Source organism: Ranitomeya variabilis, chromosome 6, assembly GCF_051348905.1.
Source record: "Ranitomeya variabilis isolate aRanVar5 chromosome 6, aRanVar5.hap1, whole genome shotgun sequence".
In the NCBI taxonomy this organism is placed as follows: domain Eukaryota; kingdom Metazoa; phylum Chordata; class Amphibia; order Anura; family Dendrobatidae; genus Ranitomeya; species Ranitomeya variabilis.
In genome coordinates this window covers 37,964,261-37,987,604 of record NC_135237.1, presented here as the reverse complement: position 1 = coordinate 37,987,604, position 23,344 = coordinate 37,964,261, and the positions used below count along the sequence as shown (strand labels likewise).

Genomic DNA, 23,344 nt, shown 5'->3' with positions numbered 1-23,344 from the left:
TCTATCTATCTATCTATCTACCTACAATCAATCTATCTATCTATCTATCTATATATCCATGGAGCTAAGCTGTGTGTGATAATGTAGCTGTGCGGTGTGTGTTGATGTAGCTGAGCTGTGTGTTAATGTAGCAGAGCTGTGTGTGTTGATGTAGATAAGATGTGTGTGTAGATGTAGCTGGGCTGTGTGTAGATGTAGTTAATCTGCGTAAAACCTAAGATAAAAGCAATGAGCAAATACCCTGCAGTAAGCAACTGAATAAATAAATAGTAGTACTCTAGGTAAATTGCATAAGATACTTAGTAGACATTAATTTGATCAAAAAAGAGTAAGAACCATCACACTGTGACAAATTGCACCCAATCAGGATGGTCCCTAACTCTAGTGTTTCACATCGCTATGTTTCAGTAGACCTGTGTGTATGTAAAACAGGGCTTTGTGTGTTTTCTATTTTCAGCTGTCTAAACCTGAAGTGCAGTCTAAAGTATAAAAAAAATTAAAATGAAAATAAAAATAAGTAAAATATTTTGTGTTACCATAATTTGTAAGCCATAACTTTTTAGCTTTAATTTTACTTCCGGAAGAAGATGGGTCATTTGAACATACAGACCGCTCCTTGGGTATATGGAGTAGCCTCCGCTACTTATTCTGTATGTATGTAGCATGCACATCCACAATACAGGTGCCCCATGGGATCTTCATTGAGGGAGCTCTGTAGATATGAGGTGCTTACGTTACGTACATTGGAGCATTGTTTGGGAGGAGATCAATGACTAGAGTTGAACAAAAAGAGTCACGCTGTCTGGGTCTATTTCAGTCCATCGTGGCAGCCAAACTAGGTGAGTTTTCACTTCTTCTGTCAGCATTCTTGGTACCTCTTAACATCATGGAACTTGGACTCACAGCATGATGTTCGCAGGTCCTAGTAAGTGCAAGAGGCGCCCAAGATGCCAGGATGAGGATGTCAGCGACAGTATCGCAGACTACCTTGATTCTGCTGCCGTGAAGTACAATGGACCAAGGCAGCGAGAAAGCTCAACTCTGTTAGTGACCCATTCTTAAATTTAGAGCAGTGGTTCTGCGTAAGATGGAGGTCTAGATGTATAAACGTGCACCAGAAGCACCGCCAAGTCTTTGTGGTTTTGTTCGGAGCTTCCATATATTTCTGAATTAACAGCAGTCCACAAGGGAGTCATTTTGCCGTAGTCACTGTGGGCACCGATGTGAAAATTCCCCTTAAAAAAATTCCTTAAAATTTTCCAGTTGATGTTACTCTATTGAGAGGAAATAAGTAAAACACAAACATTGTCCCATTTGCTCTTTTATTGTTTTGGAAAAAAAAAGAGTCCTTTGCACATTGCACAGGCCGATAATATGTCTGTCGTCAAGCATCTCCCAGAATAATGGTATTTGCACAAGTGATGGTCGGCTTAGTAGAAAAACAATAATGAAATGGAAGAAAAATCTCTCCAATGTCACAAACTCCATGTATGGACCTAAAGCCAGAAGGAGCGAGCATGGAAAATACATTCAGTGGATTTGTGTATTCCAAGAATAGGTCCTAATAAACCGTATCTGAAAATAAGATTGTGATCACGTGAGAAATGGAAAGGACTGGAATACACTTTTTCTCTGGCTCGGGAATATATTCAACCTATTCAAGACGAGAGTACAAAATACATAAAATGGGAATATTGGCATGTGAGCATCAGAAGTATTTGGGCTTCTTAGGCTTTCTTGGCAAAGGGGCAACTGCAACACCGCACCCTGGATAATAAGGTACTGTTCAGTATGGCGTCATCCCTAATAATTGCATTTGGTACTCTGGTATTCAAAAAATACATAGAAAAAGACCCATCAGATCTTAGTGTAAACAAGTTTTGGGTTTATTATATATTGCACTGAAAAGTTTCACTGTCCTGTAAAGTTTAGACAAGCAGAGGGCCTCAGTTTTGACCCACAGTTGAGTATAGTCTGGTAAGACCATTCTCTGGTGGACAAGTAGGTGCCCCTTTGTGACACCTATGAGTTTGACAGAGACCAAACAACGGCAAGACATTTCTCAAAAAGTTTTTTCTGTCTTTGCAGCAGGGTGGTGTAATTAAAAAAAGCAATAATGCCAACAGATCAATATTCCATCAATGGAAGAACAGACCACAGGTCACATCAGATATCAATGGTCTTTTTGCCGTCATTTTAATTATGGTACTGTCTTCCAAAACAACCTTTATAGATCCTCTAATAACTAATCCGTCAATAAATGGCATTCTAATATCCCTAATATATGGTCAAGTTAAGTGTCATTGTTAAAGGGATATCCTTAAATGCATAAAATTGCAAGATACTTGTAAAAAGAAGCAACTTTGCAAGTTACCTCCTATTAGAACTACTCTCTGTTCTCAAGAACAGAAGGGTATTTAATTCTCTAGTTTACTACTCATTGTGTATGTAACCGGCCACCTCTGCAGTCTATAAGCTGTGGTTAGTTTTCTAGGCAACGAGCGCAGCACTTGCAAGATCTTTGCGATACAGCTAGCTAGATCATCGAATCTGACTAGTTTCAGTGCTCTTTCGATTCGGCAGCATCTAGGCAAGCAGCTCAGCCGTGCTGCTTGTCATCAGGAGCACACTGCCCTCTGGCAAGCAGGAAGCTGGGAGGCTGAGGAGCTGTGTGCTCCTGAAGACAGAAATCCTGTAATGGTCTCAATAAGAGGTTTTGTGCAATAGAATAGATTGCATATTGTGTAATTAAAGATTATCAAAGCATGCAAACATCCTGGGCCTCCTTCCTTCTATGTGACATTTATACTGCTGGGGCTTTTGTACCCCCTGCCACAAGGGATATATCGTGACTGCTACCTCTGCCCTTCCGAAGGCTGTACGATTGGATATTCTCAATCCTACCTGGAAGAAAAATATCTGGGAACACCCTCTAGAACTCTGATTGATAGATGTGTGCCATCAATGGCCCAATGTCGTGTTCGCCAAACTATAGTTCCCCTGCGTAAAACTTTCAGCAGACACTGACTCCAGAAGAAGCATTTCCTAATATAACATATTCCATATCATCTATTAAATAGGAATAATTCAGTCACTCGAAGCAAAGATCACCGAGCTGCTACTTGACTACTTTGGACACATCAAATGAAGAGAGTAATCACTGGAGAAGGACATCATGGTCGGAAGAATAGAAAGAACAAGGCAAGGAAGAAGACCTGCAACCTGATGACTTGATACTATAGAGATAAAGGTGGAGAAGACCCTGGTGGACCATTCAAGGCTTGCACAAGATTGATCTTCCAACAAAGCGGTCATCCATCTAGTCACTATGACATGAGACTGAGCTGAAGGCCGTTAATTAATAAAAAAAAATCCCCCTTTAAATCTGATTTTCTGGTCTCAATGAAACATATATAATCAGCTATGGAAGATAGGGTTATTTGAATGTTCTTAAGTGGACATTAGTGGTTTATTTGGCAGGACAACCTTGAAGAATCTGTCTAGCCACAAACTTGGCCACTAGTTAAAACCAACCCTAGTTTCATCCAGTCTTTCTTGGTTTATTATAATGATTGAATGCAATATTACGTAATCACCAACCATGAGCAGTCGGTAAGCCTCTGTAAACCATGACTATTGGTCATGTGCTAGACACACAAAGACACTGCTTAATATGGTCAAAGTGTAACAGTGTGACAAGTGATATAAATAAAGTGATTGTTATATAAAGTGATCTCAGGTCCCTGGCCATTCAAAGAAGAACACAAAAAGTTCCAATAAATCTACTCTCCTCTTAAAAACCCAACTCTTGACCCAGGCAGATTGACCTCAATGAGCATGATGTCTTTAGATTCGGCCGCAGCCATTATATTGAGTAGGTGTCAAGTAAAGCTTTGGCATTCATTAAAAATTGCATTTTTTCTATAAACAACTTTTTGACATTTGTACAAATGTATAAAATATTTTACAGATCTCCGTTACATATTTTTGGAAGCTTCGAGAGGAAGACGAAGGAGTTTGTGCTTCATACGACAATTCTTAACTCCAACTTTTATAGTCAGTTTCAAAAACATAGTCCAAAATCTGACACTTCCCAGTGATCCAAAGCAGTTCTGTCCAATCATGGGCAGCACATTCCCAGATCCTTTACAGAACAGTAGTGGTTCTAGATTTGGTCAGAGAAGTCTACATCCCGGTACAGTAATAAAGGCACTGCCTTACAGTTTTTGTTACTCTCACAAGTCTCTGGAGAACACATCACGCAACTCTTCTGCAGGAAACCAACAAAGATTCAAGTAAAAACTCCATCTGTGATGTTGAAGGAATATTTTTTTAAGGCATCATTGAACAAAAATGTTCCTTGAGTAGTTGGTACAGCGCAACTCAGATGCAACGCGGCAAAGTGGCGATGCAGGTACATTCAATCTTTGGCCTCCACATTAGCAGTCTTACAGCAGTTGGTTTGTTTTCATGCTTCAGATGTCTTGTTTGTTAATTTTTCTGTGTCGTCGGTTACATCTTCCTGTGGCGGTCTTTCCCGATCGAAGAATCCACACTTTAAAAAAAATTAACAAAAGAATGTTAGCACTGAAATTTGCAGAATTTTTGGCTTTAGCTATTATACTTTTTGGTTTGGCAGTACCGGTGTTAGCCGTGCAGTCTGCCCAACAGACTTTGATGACGAGCTACTGACGAGGCCAACATTTTTTAAATCTGACCAGTGTCACTATATGTGGTAATAACTCTGGAACGCTTCAACGCATCCCACCGATTATGAGAACGTTTTTTCGTCGCACATTATATTTTATGATAATGGTAAACTTAGATTGATATGTATTGTGTTCATTTAGAAAAATTTTAGAAATTTGACCGAAGTTTCCCAAGATTTGCATTTAAAAAAAATTAAATGATTATCCCTTTGATTCAAATTGTCATACCACACAAAAACATTAAAGGGGTTGTCCATTCCAAAATAAGAAGTCTGCAGTCACTCTATGTGACTGCAGACTTTTGAATATCCCCAGTGTGCGCACTGTGCACTGCAGGGATTCACCAGGTTCTGAGCCCGGAACGGCGGTTATACATACTTCTGGGCAGAGCCCGTCCAGTGGGCTCAGCCTCACTCCATACACTTGTATACACCGTGACAACACTGATCATGGCTGATGCAGCAAGTTGTCAGCTATAGTGTACAGATGGCAGCTGCTGGATTGTCACCTGTCTGGGAACGCCATTCTCTTATATCAGTAAAAATACGTATTGGTGATCGTTAAGGAGTTAAATAGAGAGATAAATCAGACATAGCACTTTGTCTGGGATGAGAGTGTAGGAAATGTCAACACTTTATTTGCCTTAAATTCCATAAGTCTTAGGAGTGAATTGGTAACTGTCTCCAACAAGGTCAACATCATCCTCTTCTGCTGATGTCAGAATTTCTATGATGTGATTGACTGCCCCTCCCACAGTCAAAATGGATGAATTCTAATGCTTGTTTAACTTAGAAAAAAATATGTCTAAAGGGACTACCCAGGTTCGCTCTCAAGTCTGCAGTCGCTCCGTGTGACTCCGTGTGACTGAAGACTTGTGAATCCTCGTAGAGCAAAGTGTGCACGCATTGAGGATTCTCCAGTGCTGGGAGCGGGTGGGCGCATGACCGAAAGTATGTGATTCGCATGCATGTGATCATGTGCTGACTAGACGTACGCAGGCTTGCTCAATATAAGAGAATTGAGCGATTTTGGACATGTCTAATGTGGCCGGAAGTATACAAGTCAGATACTTGCGTTCATATGACCGCCCGCTCCCGGCTATGGAGAATCCTGACAGCGTGCACTGTGAGGATTTACAAGTCTGCAGTCATACACAGAGTGACTACAGACTTAAGCCCCAATCCTGGACAACCCCTTTAAGAGACAATCGCATTTATATGTATAAATACTTGGGTGGTCAATACAAAGGACATGACTTATTTCTTCTAAAGACCTTATAAAGGACCCGGGGGCATTCATTACATGTGGAAGGAAGGCGATTCTGGCAGCTAAATAGGAAAGGGTTCTTTACAGTTAGAGCAGTCAGTTTATGGAATACCAACCACAAGAGGTAATAATGGCCGACACTACAACAGCTTTTATACAAGAGCTGGATGATTTCCTCACTGGCATTGTGGGATATAAATAATCTAGAGATAGAAAATATAGAACTGGTGGAGAAACGGTGAACTTGATGGACCGGTGTTTTCAATCTGTGTAACCATGAACCTACAGACATTTATGACTTATTTCACACATGAGATTCCCCGATATAAAGAGATTGGGGGTCTTTTGCCCTGTCTTTAGAACTTCAATAAGGCTGGAAGTAAACACCTATAGATGAAGAGGCGGCTTGAGGTGGCGTCCAGAGGTCAGATTCCCACCTATCAGATATTCATGGTGTATGAACATCTTGATCCTTAAGCGTTCCTTTCCTGCTCTGATAGACCACCACCCATTATGTCTAAAAACCAACGCAGACCATTCTGATAGTGGTGATCCACTCATATATATATTTTAACAAAATTGAACTGATAGAATTTAAACCCCCGGGGATAATTTATCAAACTAAATGTGCCAGACTTTAGGAATAATTTGTGCTAAAAAATTGTTTTTTTATGACTTGCACCATATTTATGATGTGTTTTAGACACTTTTTACAAGTTGTCTGCATAGGGAGATATGACCAGTGCTAAAAGGGGTTTTAATTTATCAGAAAAGGGTTTTGGCTTCATGTCTGCCACCAAGCGCACAGAAAAATGTGCCAAAATTGTGAAGCACATATCTAACACACAGTAAGGCAAAGTCAGGTGGTGAGAACTTCAAAGGTCTTATAACTAGACAGTTTTGTCAAACAATCTATAATAAATCTGCACTTTATTAATAATAATAATAATAATAATAATAATAATCTTTATTTTTTTAATAATAATTTGCACTGTCAAAGAAATAATTTTAACAAATGTGCTTACGTTTTCCTGAAAAATTGTAAACATTTTTTAACGAGAAACAATGAAAAAATCCTCAACAAACACACCAATTCTATAGCGAAGAAATTAAAAATAGTTTAAAAATGCACATTTCTTGTCTACCTGTTTTAACAATATAAAAAAAATCTAACTTCTCTTTTTTCCCCTGAAGCTGATGGATGTAGCAGGCTTTAACCCCAGGGCCCCGGCTGAGCACTGGCTGCACGGCTATGCTACTATAATGTTGTAAACTCATTATAAGAGGAGCATTCCTAGAGAAATATGTTTTTTCTTTAATCCCCGAATGCCTGTAAACTACACGTCGTTGCTTTTTCCAGCAAAAAAAATCCCGTATTTTATTATATGAAGCGATGAGGCACCATTATGGTTACAGTTTACGGAGCTTTTTTGGCCAACAGTCATATGATGGAAGCTGGAAATTGAGTTTATAATAGTCTAGAGAATTAATTGTTCTTAAGGGGTCTTCAGCCAGAAATGTTTTCTCTCTCTCCCAACCATAAAAACATCCAAGTATCCATCGAGGAACCTTGCACAAATCCATCTTAATCCCGTCTATCTCAGCATTTTTTTCTGTAATGTTAATGCTTTTTTGGCTTAGCAATTCCAATTTTCAAACAAGAAAGTTTTGAGTAGCTTCATGTTGAGAAGGTACCGACCATGTCCAAGTAAGATCCGTCAAGTTTTAGGGCATTAATATATTCTAGAAAACGTTTGACCTCTGTCATTTCCAACAAAGGATATATAACAAAATACTGAGATGAACTTTTGTTAATGACCAAATATGTATATTTCACCATAATTTGCTAAATAAATCTTGCCAAATCAGACAAGGTGATTTTCTGGATTTGTTTTCTCATTTTGTCTCTCATAGTTGTGGTCTACCTATGATGTCAATTACAGGCCTCGCTCATCTTTTCAAGTGGGAGAACTTGCACAATTGGTGGCTGACTAAATATTTTTTTCCCCACTGTATATGGTCACCATATGGTGGTAATATCAGTGTTGTTCTTTGTATAGAGTTTTTTTTCAGTAACAGGGCGGTCATCTGCTGAGGTTCTCCTACATCCACTATTAAGGTTCGACACCGTAGATGTAATCAGGGTTACCTGGTTAGGACCCCCCATGAAACAAATCCCTAGCTATGCCTCTCTAAAGACCGCATGCATTCAATGTCTTTACTTTTACTGTGTTTTATTTTGTATTTCTCTAGCTTTCTACAACCTACATACTGATAAAATAGCCAGGGATCGAGCATTCAGGATGTATGATATAACACCACTAAAGGCACATTCAATCATCAGATTGAATCCAACTCGTATTTCCACAGCCAAAATCCACGGTTGACCCTTGGATACTGATGAAGATGTGCAATTTGCAATGCCACAGACTACAAGTATATTAACACTGCAATGTCGTCAACTTTTCATTTAAGTGGAGACCTCTAGATCATTTTCGTAGGAGCTAAGCAATGTGAATCTCGCCTTATTAATGCTGCCTCCACGACTTCAATTTTTGCCGGCATCGATCAACTTTGTGAAAGTTAAGAAGCCAAATGTGATATATGGACCCTTTTTCCAAAAACATAACAATTACCCATTACTCATCTCTTACCTTCCACATGACTACAGTAAGTATGGCTAAAACCAACAACCCTAGTAGAATGGCCAAAATGATGACCCAAAGAGGGATGAAAAACGGTATATTTGGAGTCGTCCAAATCACTGACGTCTTTATCTGCAAGAAGAAAAAAAAATCTATAAGTCATCTGCGTCCACATATTTCTCATCCCTCAGTCTCAACTTAAACAGGAAAACTGGAGGAGTGGAAGTCATAAAGAACAATCCCATTGAACATGATTCGTAAAGTACTTTCCCGGTGAGATCTGTAATCTATACTGGATTTTGGAAGACGTTAAGAAACCCCAGAATCATGCAAACATAATTATATACAGTGATAAATGGGGAGAACTTCCTTTATAGGAGCAGAACAAGAACTCTTAAGCCCATGCTCGGCTCTCTAGGAAACCATAAATCTTTCATATCTGATGGCTGAAAGGTTAAATATACATTTTAGTGCACTTGAATAAAAAATAAATTTACATCACTGCCATGAGAAAAAGTAAAGAAACTAAACAAGTCAGAACATTAAAACCTTCCCTGTAAACTTTAAGATGACATTTGGTTTTCTTGGCTCATGCGAAAAAGGAGAGTGATGCTCCATTGTTTTTGCACTACTGTGTCCTTATATAAACACACTTTATGGGAAATCACACATTTGCCTGGAGTGAAGGCCGTAAATCATTTCTTATTGCCATAAGCCAAAAACAAAATGTCCCTGTGATATCAATACAGCTCTATAGGATTATTCTAGCAAGAGAATAGAGCAAAATTTGATGAATTGGGAATCATAACGAGGACCTGTCAACAGGGCAGTTTTTTACCTTATTTTATTCCCACTGCTCCCCTGAGTATTCAGATTTTTGTATTTTTTTTTAAATCTGCCGTACGATTCCAGAGATATGGGCCTTTTAATTTAGTGGGGGTTTTTTATAGCAAGGGGGCGTGGCTCACAGATCCTCAGGGGCGTGTCTTTAGGCTGCTCTGCACAATTACTACATAGGCAACACCCCTTTATAAAGACCATGAAAATTAGCAATAAGTTAAAAGGCTCATGTCTCTGAAACCGTATGGCAGATTTACAAAATACAAAAAACTGAAGACTCAGGTGGGCAGCGGGAATAAAATGAGAGCAAAAATTGCCCACTTTTGCCCTTGTGACAGGTCCCCTTTAAAGGAGTATCCCATTTCATGAAATGATGGCATATTGCTATATGGTCACTTACTAATCTTGAGAAACCTGCCAGTGGGCTCAAGTAACAAATTGTTCAGGGAACTGGAGAAATCCCCATTTTCTTGAATGTGGACATACTGCATTGGGTGACCACTGTTCTGGGCAAAACCAATGCAGGCTACACCAGCACTGCCTCCTCTTTATTCTCAGGATACCCATCACTTTATGCTTGTTGAGGGTTCAACTTCTGGCATCCTCACTAGATTTGAGAAAAATGATTCACAGGATCCCGGTCGGCATCCACATCGGTACTACCTGGCAGTTGGGTCAAGTCAATGTCTGGCTCTCGAATCCCGGCACTTAGGCATCTTTTATGATTACTATGCCCCTGTGATGTTTTGTCATGTGGCTGGTTGCAACATCAGAGGGCTGCCTAAAGAAGTTCCCACTGGTCGAAGTTTCTGAAGTTTCTAATCAGCACCGATGTGGATGCTCAACAAAGGTCCTGGAAATCTTTTTGCTAAACTCTAATCCGCACCAATCATACAGAAATGTCATATGCCACCATCACTGTATCATTTGAGATTTTCCTGGAGTAAAACTTTGATGATCTTTCTTTGATAAGCAATCAATATTTGTTCGCTGGTGGGATTGACCGTCGAGCTCTCCAAAATAAGTGCGGTCGGACTCTCATCTCTCTCTCCTGTTTGCAGCGGCCGCTCACTATTCCTTTACTGTGATCCTCTATGCAGCGAGTGCACTCACACTGCCAGTGCAGTTGTGCAGGGTCATAGAATACAAGGACGGCAATACTAAACACTGCTGCATGTATGAACTATTCGCAGTGCCTGCTTAATCAATGACGTGACCTCTCATTCTACTGATCGATATGGTTCCAGAAGTTCGACCTCACCTTAAAAAGATTGGCGATAATATATTATTCCCCAAAAACCAAGGTAAATACCTACAGCACTCTAACTGAGTGAGGCATCAATAACATTTAGAGTGGAGATACCCGAGTGACGTTAGGTGCCACCATACGTATTCAATAGGTTGTTGATTCAATGCTCAAAAAATGACTGAACTTCAGAAATCTATTATTTAAAGATGGCTTGTCAAGATTGATGCTTTAGTTGGCACAAACAGACAAAGACCCATCTTACTAAGGTGGGAGCTTAAAGATAGAGTCCTGGAAAAGTCCTATCTGTTGGTTCTGATGTTCAGTGCCATCCACCAGATTGGGGATGATGTCAGGCACAACCCATAAATGATACAGCATGGTCTCTGCATGATTATACTTTCAGGTTACTAGTCTCAGCAATCCTCTGCCATTTACATGGAAATGTGCTGCACAGATGGTCAGGGTCGTGTGCGTCCCATATGGTAATGTTATCATAAGCAGAGCATCGGGCCAGGAGGCAGGTGGACAATGTGGTCTTCACAGCATGAATTTGAGAACCTACAAGGGATTAAAGAAAATATCCAGTGTCGTAAAAGGTGGAAATTAGGAAGAATGGTGAGTGAAGAACACCGCCGGGTCTCTGCTCTTCCTTGATGGAAGGAAATCTCTGCTTCCTCTACCATGAAGCTGCTCATAAATTCTGAGTGATCCACTTTCACGTTCATACACTGCAACGTATCTGCTTTAGTATTGTCATACCAGATGTGACAAGGTGGCTCCAAACCTTCTACTTGTAGGATGGGTCAGGAGCCATGTCATCTCAAGGTCATAGCTACCTCGTTGGTGGTGACGTACACAGACATTGGTTACATTGGGAATGTATGTACTGTAAAGGTACCGTCACACTAAGCGACGCTGCAGCGATAGCGACAGCAATGCCGATCGCTGCAGCGTCGCTGTGTGGTCGCTGGAGAGCTGTCACACGGACCGCTCTCCAGCGACCAGCGATGCCGAGGTCCCCGGGTAACCAGGGTAAACATCGGGTTGCTAAGCGCAGGGCCGCGCTTAGTAACCCGATGTTTACCCTGGTTACCAGCGTAAAAGTTAAAAAAACAAACAGTACATGCTCACCTGCGCGTCCCCCAGCCTCTGCATCCTGACGCTGACTGAGCTCCGGCCCTAACAGCAGAGCGGTGACGTCACCGCTGTTGCTTTCACTTTCAGTTTAGGGCCGGCGCTTTAGTGTCAGGAAGCAGAGGCTGGGGGACGCGCAGGTGAGTATGTGCTGTTTGTTTTTTTAACTTTTACGCTGGTAACCAGGGTAAACATCGGGTTACTAAGCGCGGCCCTGCGCTTAGTAACCCGATGTTTACCCTGGTTACCAGTGTAAAATATCGCTGGTATCGTCGCTTTTGCTGTCAAACACGGCGATACACGGCGACCTAGCGACCAAATAATGTGCAGACCTTCTAGCAGCGACCAGCAATTTCACAGCGGGATCCAGATCGCTGCTGCGTGTCAAATTCAGCGATATCGCCATCCAGGTCGCTGCAACGTCACGGATTGCTGGCGATATCGCCTAGTGTGACGGTACCTTAAGTCTTCGAAAAGCTTCTTTTTCTGTGGGAATACCACACTTATTGATAGAGATTGGTCATTGTGCTCTATGGGGGCAAGGTATTATTCCTTTTATGTAAAATTGTTGCATCTTTTTGATTTTTTTTCTAGCTGGTGTCAAATTAAACCTTCCTTTGTGACATTTTTCTTTTACGTTTTACCTGTTTCTGTCTGTGACAGTAGACAAGATTTACTCTCGGGTCCGAACACTGACAGAGTTCACTTACCTGAACTGATTTCCCACCCTTGCACGTCCGCACTGACACTGCAGAAGCCATACAGGTGTGCGCACACACAGTGTTAGTGCGGGTGCACTTTCTTTCCTCTCTCATGTCTGCAGTGGCCGCTCGTTACTGTAGGATCACGTGTGCAGCGAGCAGATGCCATAAACAGGAGAGAGGGCTGAGAATGAACCTGCACAGACACTGTGTTCGTACTTGTTTGGTTTCTGTAGTGTCAGTGCGGACATGCAAGGCCAGGAAAATATTTCAGGCAAACGAGCACTGTTGATCAATCTAAGGGGAGGCGATCGCTTTTATTGAAAGGAGGTCAGATTTAATGACCGAAATGTTATACAGATTTTTGGACTGCACAATGGTCATTAGATGGAGCTCCAAAATTAGGCCACATTCAGTATTTGGTCAGTATTTCACATCAGTATTTGTAAGCCAAAATAAGGAGTGGCACAATCAGAGGAAAAGTATAATAGAAACACGTCACCACTTCTGTATTTATCACCCACTCCTGGTTTTATACTGAACGTGTGAACATGGTTTAAAGCCAGATCTACTGACCACTGTACAGGGACTGGTGGTCCCTGACGGTCTCTATATGCTTGGCCAAGAAGCCAATTGCTGAATGACCGCTGAGAAGCGGTAAAAGCGACAGCGCTGCAACGTTGGGAAATCAACAGGTCAGTAATGCTTCTTTTATTATTTTATCATATTCCCCCTCCCCTTGCGCGCCTTTTTTTTCACAACTCATACAACCCTTATTATTTACAAATGTGTTTTGCTTCTGTACGAGCCAGGCACTGTGAGGGAGTAATTAGGCCATAGGGATAAAAAAAAAAAAAGAATGCACTTATTTTGAGGGTAGGTTCACACGCTCATTTAAAAAAATCATTTAGCGTTTCATCCACTTGTCATCCGTGTTCAATTTGTTTTTTTACTCAGCAGTTATCAATCATTTACAGATTCTTATGTTACAGAATTGCAAAGTATCCGTAAAAATCATATTCCTAACTGTGGCTCCGTACGGCATCCGATTTATTTTTTTTACGCACCCATAGACTTGAATGGGTGAGTCTCATCCAAATTACAGAAGAATGTATTACATGCTGAATTTTTTTCTCACCCAGAAAAAAAAATCGTTCATCAGCACTGCCCCATAGAGTAACACTGGCCCGAGAGCGGTTTGTTTTTTCCACGGACAGCACGCAGACTAAAACTACGGTCGAGTGAGCCCTTAAAGTCAGTGGTAAAAAGTACTGTATTTAACCCAACGCTACAAAAATTGTGTAGCAAAATTGGATTAGAATATATTTTAAGGGGTCCTACGCTGATTACAAAGTGTCACCCTGCCAGGACCCCAGGTGATCAGTTGTAATCAGTGAGGAAACCTGGCATGAAATGATCAGTCAGAGATCACACTATTGCCTATCAACCCTCTATACCATATCCTGTAGCTATCCTGCTAAAACTTTAAAGGGGTTTTCTGGACTCAACATAAATTTCTGCAGTCCCCCTATATGACTGGAGATTGCCGAATCCTTGTAGTGTGCAATATACACACTGTCAAGATTCCTCTCTGTGTCTAGCTTGAGCGGCCAGTCGTGATTTGCATACTTGCCTTTATGTACCAATTAGGTTCTCACCCTCGACTCTCAGTTTTTTTTTTTATTGACAGTAATTGTCATGAGTGTGTCACGTACTCTTGGAAGATCTGGGGTTAGAAGATCAATACGTATTGTGAATCGCAGATCTTCCATTTAGCCTGTGTGTTTGTGTCCCATATTGAATGGATTTGGTTTCCTTTGGTGCTGAAGAGGTTAATGACCCTTTGTATGCTGGTCAGAAACTTGCAGCTCTATTTCAGCTGCTTCTGATCTGGTCATTACCTCTCCCTATAAAACCCGGCCAGACCTTCTCTGCCTTGCCGGTGAAAGCTTTGCTTCCAAGTTCCTTGGTGATGTTGTGCTGAATAGAAGTTTGTTGTTGCTAGTGGAGATTGTTGCGTGCCGTTTTTGGGTGTATGCTTTCCTCATTGTCCTTTCCCATTTTGTTGGTACATTCCTATCCTTCTCTATATAACTCCCTACCTTTGGTGAGTGTTTGTAGGTTTGTTGCTTTCTGTTATCCCTGTTATGTGTTTGTGTCCTGTTTACCTTACATTTCTGTCCCATGTCTCATGGGTTGGGGAGGGGACAGATCAGGGTTTAATAGGAGCATAGTAAGGTCGGACACTCGGGCCTCTCTACCTTCAAGAGTACAGAGAAAGTTAGGGCCCAGTTCCAAGGACAGTTTGAGGCCCCCTTCCATACCGAAGACTGTCACAGCATGACAGTAATGGATGAGAAGATAGTCAGCACATGAACGCAAGTCTGCAAATTGCGGTCACATGCTGGAAACAGGGGAATCTTGACATTGCGCGTATTACACACTGTGAGAATTTAACAATGTGCAGTCATATAGGGTAACTACAAAAAGTTATGTAGAACCAGAAAACTCTCTTTAAAGAATTAAATGATGTAAATGGCTGATAGACTGATAGTTTCCCATGGTGCCGCGGCAGGGAGCCTGAACACTTATTGCCAGATTTCTTTGCTGAAAACCGCTGATCACTTGCGGTCAGCTTGTGATTAGCCCTAGTCAGAGGTCTCTTCTAACAAGTAGGACCCTTTCTAGTAAATTCTAATCAATTATTGCTACAAAACAGACAGTTTTGAAGATGAGGGTTGAATATTATTTACAATTAATTTTAAAAATGAGTGTATTTTTGTTAAAAATGAAAACACAAATAAAACTTTATTTTGCTCTTTCTGAACTGATTACTTGCTTGCAGCACAGGACTGTGCAGAGGCAAAACACATTTGTAAATGACTTCAGGCAACAATTATTATATGCAACATTTAGCTAATATTTGTTTTAGTGTTTCATTCCAGCACATGCCAAATGTCACATACCCTGGGCCTAATTTCAATGTATTTTGCTCCTTCGTTTTCCATTCAGTTGCAGACGCACGCAGCGAGGGTCACATAGCTGTGTAAATACGCCGAATACTGTAAACAGATGTCAATAATATTAATTGCCCTGAGCTCCCTCTTTATGTTTTCTTTAGAATTATTTCCAGCAATTGCATCCTGAATCGTTAGTTTTCTTCTTGTAATCCTCCCGTCTCTCGTTCAGTCCAGGTTTATAACGATCCGCACAATTTATGAGCCCGAGCAAAGTGTTATTAGGGAACATCAAATATACAGCAAGTTTGGAGTCTCATTAAATGAGCTGAGTAAACACCAACTGCGCTTTACGACGGAGGAATTGGTCCCGAATTGTGGTAGAAAATGGTGATCGTCTCGCTGGAACAAATTTGTGTCCATTGATGGATGAGACAACCCTGAATTTATTAGTAATTGTCTATGACATTTTAGCAATGGGTGGTCACCTGTAATCAGTCTGTGCGAGAATGGTTTTATTAGGGGGTAGTACGCTATTTAGTCCGAATTTAGATGGCGGTATTACAGCCGCATTTTAGTGTCCATCTAAAGGTACCGTCACATTAAGCGACGCTGCAGCGATAGCGACAACGATGCCGATCGCTGCAGCGTCGCTGTTTGGTCGCTGGAGAGCTGTCACACAGACCGCTCTCCAGCGACCAACGATGCCGAGGTCCCCGGGTAACCAGGGTAAACATCGGGTTGCTAAGCGCAGGGCCGCGCTTAGTAACCCGATGTTTACCCTGGTTACCATCGTAAAAGTAAAAAAAAACAAACAGTACATACTCACCTGCACGTCCCCCGGCGTCCGCTTCCCTGCACTGTGTGAGCGCCGGCCCTAACAGCAGAGCGGTGACATCACCGCTGTGCTTTTACTTTCACTTTAGGGCCGGCGCTCAGTCAGAGCAGGAAGCGGACAGCAGGGGACGCGCAGGTGAGTATGTACTGTTTGTTTTTTTTACTTTTACGCTGGTAACCAGGGTAAACATCAGGTTACTAAGCGCGGTCCTGCGCTTAGTAACCCGATATTTACCCTGGTTACCAGCGTAAAACATCGCTGGTATCGTTGCTTTTGGTGTCAAACCTGACGATAAACGCCGGTCTGACGACCAAATAAAGTTCTGAACTTTCTTCAACGACCAGCGATATCACAGCAGGATCCTGATCGCTGCTGCGTGTCAAACTAAACGATATCGCTATCCAGGACGCTGCAACGTCACGGATCGCTAGCGATATCGTTTAGTGTGAAGGTACCTTTAGGATAGGTGCACACGACCGCTTTTCTCTCCATCCGAGAGAAAAGGTCTGGTTATTCTGATCAGAGTTTGATCAGAGCGGTATCAGTTTTTCTCGAAGGTGGAGAGAAAAAAAAAATCCTCTACCTTCTCCATTCTGCCGGTCCTTGAAATTTAGACTGCGCTCGGATGTCATCTGACAGTGGTCCAATGTTTTTTTTACGGCATTGCCAATTTTGGTCTGACACATGGGTCAAAGTCGGGCATGTCTCCGATTTTTTTCTCGGACCTCTTGGTCCAAGGAAAAAATTGGACATGTAGACAACTCCATAGAATATCATGGGTATGAGAGGTATCTGTGAAAACCATGGATAGTACTCAAGCCCTTACAGTCATCAAACCTACCGATGTGTTATCTTAAAAGGTATTACCCTTTGAAAGCAACCCCTGCCATATGTCCGGCTGCTGGAGGGGTGCCAGTCTGACTACAGCTGTTTGCTGGTGTAGCCCGCAAAACGGCATTTTTAAAAATGCTGTCTCTGATGATAAATAGTTTGGGGTCCTTCTTCTTTTAACACATTTTTGTTATTCATGGCACATATTTTATACATTTTGGAAAACACGATCTTAGGCTATCAACAAAAACGAAAAACTAAATATGGTAAAATGGTCTTGGTGCCTAGGTGCGCCCATGTAAGAAGACACCGGCATGATAGGGAGAGGTCCTGTTACAGATTTTATATGGGTGCCCTGCCCAGGGGGTAAGTTGGGTAAATTGACCACAGTTGCCAATTTTTCAATCACCGTAGATTTCACCCATTACATGTAGGTACCAGTTGGCTCAGTCTCCCATTTCACTCTTTCGTTTACTGAAGGGGCTGCAGAATTTGCTGGTAGGAAGTGAAAGGCATCACCAGTATTGTTATACATTACATTTTTAAAGGTAAGAACATGTAGCTTTTTCAAAGACAAGTCCAGCAATACCTTTACAAGGCCAGTCTCCCTGAGGAAGCGAGACTACTTACACGCGAAACGCGCGTCGGGGATAAGGACGGAGGTTTAGACAGGAATTGACCACAAATGGGTAATTATTGCCTTTGGTGACTTATATTCATGCAGGAATTACAGGCACGCTACGTTATTATGAATGTGGTGATGGTACTTTGACCAAAATAGCGTATTTGCTGGCATTTCTTATTATACACAACTGGCCATATGTACCTATCACTAGACTAACAGGATTAGATACAATACAGGTGCTTGTCTTTCTTTTCCCTAGACTTTCCTCGGCCATTTTTTACACCTATGGATTTTGTCTCTTATCTGCAAATATGAAACCCATGCAATTGATAATTATGGTATACACTATGTATTCTTAATAAAATTTGATCTATTTTTTGGTGTGTTTTAACTCTTTGTCCTCCTTATTATGCATACCTTTACAAGGCCAGTCCATTCCTCCATTACTGAGAAATCAGCCTTTGAATTGATAAGCAAATAAGGTTGAAGCGTTATTTGTAAATCTGTCACTCCAGCTCTATTCCCTGTCCAGTGCCTCCTCCTCCTGCTTGACTGATGGCTCTGTTTGCCTGAAATCAAACAGTCAAGAGGCCATCAGTCAAGCAGGAGGAGGTATTGCTGGGTGGGCAATAGAGCTGGAGTGACAAAGGCTTCAGATCTACCATAGCACTTCAGCCTCATTTGCATATCCATTTAAATTAAATGCTGATTTCTCATTAAGGGAGGAATGGACTTGCCATGTAAAAGTAAAATGTATTGCTGGACTTATCTGTGAAAGAGTTACATGCACATATGAATAATTGGGGTGTGAAATCCCGCTGGCAGATTCATTTTAATGCAAAGCAATTGGAGAAATGTTTTATCTAACATAATACATATAATGCACAGGCCGCAGTTACGACTCCGACTGCACCTCAGCTGAGTACACACAGCGAATGCAATTATCCAGACACTACCCCTTTTACGCGTAGTTAATGAGCCGCATTGTGTACGTACCGCTATACTTGCTGCAGGCAGTTTTGCAGGTTGAACACTGTATGGCATCTTCTTTACTTCAAATGACACAATGGCGGTAAGTGAGTAAGATTCATTTTCTCTCTGTAACAAAAAAAACATAACATCCAAATAAGTTTGTGATGCCGTATATGTTAGTCGGATAAATACAATAATTTATTGCTTTACTTATGTTTTAAAGAATGAAAATCTATCGCCATATTTCACAACATAAACCACAAACATTATTAAATAGATATATTAGACCTGAACAAGTTCTGTGTACTTACTTTGGAAATCCATTTTAGAATGGCCGCATAATCTATTGCGAATATTTAAACTCAGTCTATGCCCACCTAGTCTGACTGACAGCTGCTCAGTGTCCCTCCTCCCTGCTGCTGACTCTCTGCCCACCTAGCCTGACTGACAGCTGCTCAGTGTCCCTCCTTCCTGCTGCTGATTCTCTGCACACCTAGTCTGACTGACAGCTGCTCAGTGGCCATCCTGTCTGCTGCTGACTCTCTGTCCACCTAGTCTGACTGACAGCTGCTCAGTGTCCCTCCTCCCTGCTGCTGACTCTCTGCCCACTTAGTCTGACTGACAGCTGCTCAGTGTCCCTCCTCCCTGCTGCTGACTCTCTGCACACCTAGTCTGACTGACAGCTGCTCAGTGGCCATCCTGTCTGCTGCTGACTCTCTGTCCACCTAGTCTGACTGACAGCTGATCAGTGGCCATCCTGTCTGCTGCTGACTCTCTGTCCACCTAGTCTGACTGACAGCTGATCAGTGGCCATCCTGTCTGCTGCTGACTCTGCACACCTAGCCTGACTGACAGCTGCTCAGTGTCCCTCCTTCCTGCTGCTGAATCGCTGCCCACATAGCCTGACTGATAGTTCCTCAGTGTCCCTCCTCCCTGCTGCTGAATCACCATTCACTTAGCATGATTGACTGTGACTCAGGGGCCCTCCTAACTACTGCTGAATATCCACCCACATAGCCTGATTAAAAGCTCCTCAGTGTCCCTCCTCCCTGCTGCTGCTGAATCTCTGCCCACCTAGCCTGATTATTATAAATTACCCAATTAATTCACCAATACACAAGGAAAAATTTTTATGGTGATGAATCCAATCTTAAGGTATGTGAAGAGCCTTTTTTTCACTAATTTATTTCTATCAGTGGAAGACTTAATGATCTAGGAAATTAATCATAATTTGGACGCAAATTTCTTGAATTTATATCTCAAAGAGGGCATTATTCCCAACAATCTGTGCATGACTTTTAGATCTAATTTTTTGCCTAATACCAATAAATTGCATCGTGAATAGATCACACTTCGTTCCAGCTGACCGGATCCCAAGATACAGCGAATAGGAGTTGCCTGAGCCATTTTACACTGCATGCAATTATCATAGTCGTGCTGGAACAATAGCGCAACTCCTATAGGAGAGGACTTGACACTATAGTAGGACACAATTTTTTCTCGGACTTACTACCTTAGAGGGGCACTGCTATGTTTTTTTTTTCCTTCTATAACGCATAGCCTGATTGACCTCTCCTCAGTGTTCCACCTCCCCGCCCCTGAATTTCCACCCACCTAGCCTGATTGACAGCTTCTCCCTGTTGTTGCTGAAATCTAACACTGCTAAGTACAAACTGTAGCTGGGCTGGGTAGGTGGAGATTACATATGAACTCAGGAGCTCTCCCGTTCTCTAGCTCATTTTAACATCTGAATTATACAGCCATTCTGATGTGGATTATCAAAGTAAATACCCCAGTCTCATCAGGTTTAGATTTATTTATAGTGGCATGTAAAAGTCTGGGCACCACTGGTCGAAAGTACTGTTATTGTGAACAGTTAAGCAAGTTAAAGATGAAATGATCTCTAAAGGCCTAAAGTTAAAGATGACACATTTCCTTTGCATTTTATGCAAAAACAACAACTATATATTGTCTATTTTTCATTTTAAAAATTACAAAAATGAAAATAGGTTGATGCAATAACTTGGGCACCCATGGAAATTTCATCTGAATCACATAACTCGGAGGTTTAGATGGAAACCCCAATGTAAGTGCTCAGCATAGAGCGCAGGATAAATGTGATCCCAAACGTTATGTAAAATGTTCCCAATAAAAACTACAACTCAATCCACAAAAAAAGCAAGTCACCACTCAGGTCTGTCATCTGTTAACAGAAATATAGGGGGCTTCCACGTTACTGGTAGTACAAAGGCTCTGGAAAAGCTAAATGGCTCCTTGTCCCCCAAAAGAAAGTCAGCAAATTCTGTGCTCTCAAATCGAAATGCCCCCTCCCTTCTGAGCCCCAGTGTGCCTAAATCACCTTTAGCGCCCCATTATTTGGCATTTCTATAGCGATGAGAGCCTGAAGAAGGGCTGGGCATAACGTACTGGTGACTACAATTTATGGGCACTGCAATGGCAGATTTTCAGTTTTCACTCAGCAATATCCACTGCTGCTTGTTTCTGGAAAAAAAACATGGAATCAAAATCATCACTACCCCTGTAGATAAATTCCTAAAGGGGTATAATTTTCAAAATGAGGTCAACTGAGGCGGGATTCTGCTCTTCTAGCACTTTGTGGCTCCTTAAATGGAATCCGCAAACTATTCTAGGAAAATCTGGAAAATAGCGCTCCGTCCCTCCCGAGTCTCTCCGTATGGCTAAGTAGTACTGTGCAGCTACATATGGGGTAATTCCACATTCAGCAGAAATTGTGGGATGAATTTTGGTGCTATTTTTACCCATTTACCCTGGTGAAAATGTAAAATCTGGGGCTAAAACTACATTTTTGTGGTAAAAATTGAATTACCGTATTTTTTCTTCATTGCCAAATGGTACAACATTCTATGACACACCCGTGGTGTCAATATAATCACTGCACCCCTAGATTAATTAATTGAGAGGTGTAGTTTGTAAAATGGGGTCACTTTTAGGCGATTCTGCTGTTCTGGCACCTCTCTGTGGGTCATGGCACCCGCAAACCAGAACAGTAAAATCTGAACTAAATGATGGCGCTCCTTCCCTTCTAAGCTTTGCACTGTGCCTCAAAAGTGTTTTCTGACTACATTTAGGGTATAGGCGTACTCAGGAGAAATTAAGCAATAAACTGAGAGGTCCATTTTTTCCTATTAGCCCTTATAAACATTAAACATTTGGTGCTAAAACAATATTTTAGTAGTAAAAATTTAATTATTCTTTCTTCACCGTCCAATGGTGTAAATTTCTGTGAAGTACATATGGTGTCACTGCACCCTAGATGAATTCATTGAGAGGTGTACTTTGTAAAATGACATCACTTATGGGGGGGGGGGGTTCTGCTTTTCTGCGTTAAAAATAAATCAAACGGTGGTCCTTCCCTTTCTGAGCCCAGCCGTGTGCCCAAAGTGTAGTTTTCCCCCGCTTATGGGGTATCAGCGTACTCAGGAGAAATTGCACAACAATGTGAAGCACCTGAAGGGTTAATAAACTTCTTGAATATAGTTTGAGCACCTTTAGGGGTGCAGTTTTTAGAATGGTGTCAATTTGGTGCATTTTCTGTCATATACTGTAAGTCCTTGAAAGTCACTTCAAATGTGATGTGGTCCCTAAAAAAATGGTTTGGTAAATTTTGTTGGAAAAATTAGAAATTGCTGGTCAACTTTTAATTCTTCTAATTTTCTGACAAAAAAAAATTATGTTTAAAAAATTGTGCTGATGTAAAATAGACATGTGGGAAACGTTATTTATTAACTAATTTGTGTGACATAACTTTCTGGTTTAAGGGTAAAAAAATTAAAAGTTTGAAAATTGCAAAATTTTCTCCAAATTTCTGATTTTTTTCATAAACAATTGCAAGCCATAACAAACAAATTTTACCACTATAATGAAGTACAATACGTCATGAAAAAAGAATCTCAGAATCAATAGGAGCCGTTTAAGCGTTCTAGAGTTATTGCCACATAAAGTAACACTGGTCAGAATTGTAAAATTTGGCCTAGTCATGAAGGTCAAAACAGGCTTGGGGGGTGAAGGGGTAACTTTAGGCCTTTTAGAGATCATTTTATTTTCAATTTGCTTAACTGTTGTCAATAACAGTCATTTTGACCAGGGGTGCTCAAACGTTTACATGCCACAGTAGTTATGTATGTGATTTATACTATGAAATCAGGTGACAGATCTGCTTTATAAAAATATTAGAATTTTTGGGGGTTTGGATATGCAGCCAATATTTGCAAAAGTGACAACAGGATGTACCGCCGTACTGGTTGTTATAAAACACCAATCACTGGCAGTCTAAGAAAACAGAAACAGGTACTTGAGAAGTGTAAGACGTTTTCTAAGTCAATCTTAAGTGTTGGAAAGCACATGGTCTTAACTCCTAAGATATTTCTTACGAGAAGTTGTACCCTCTGCCCAAGAGCCCATTTGATCAAAGCCAACAAAATAAGGCGCCCTACTGACGGGCTTGTTTTTGCATCTTTAATCCCTCTTTAAGAGGTCATGTTCTCAGATGGTTGTGATCTTCTTGTTGAGGTTGTTCAACTCACATCAACATGGAA

At 41.3% G+C, this 23,344-nt stretch overlaps 1 protein-coding gene and 1 long non-coding RNA gene across 2 annotated transcripts in view; both read right to left on the bottom strand.

Annotated features, from left to right (window-relative positions):
* Positions 1-1,311: 1,311 nt before the first annotated feature.
* ITGA8 (integrin subunit alpha 8) overlaps positions 1,312-23,344 on the bottom strand; it is a 175,593-nt gene continuing 153,560 nt past the window's right edge. Inside the window, exons 28-30 of the mRNA XM_077268244.1 lie at positions 18,792-18,893; positions 8,630-8,752; positions 1,312-4,555 (exon numbers count right to left, since the gene is read on the bottom strand). Of these exons, the coding sequence (XP_077124359.1) occupies positions 4,469-4,555; positions 8,630-8,752; positions 18,792-18,893 (312 nt within the window). The 3' untranslated portion in view covers positions 1,312-4,468. The remainder of the gene's footprint in view (positions 4,556-8,629; positions 8,753-18,791; positions 18,894-23,344) is intronic.
* LOC143783394 (uncharacterized) lies at positions 11,140-16,378 on the bottom strand. The gene is made up of 3 exons (XR_013217147.1): positions 16,331-16,378; positions 15,511-15,606; positions 11,140-11,267 (listed from the first exon to the last, which is right to left on the bottom strand). It is a non-coding gene; the product is annotated as an uncharacterized LOC143783394 (long non-coding RNA).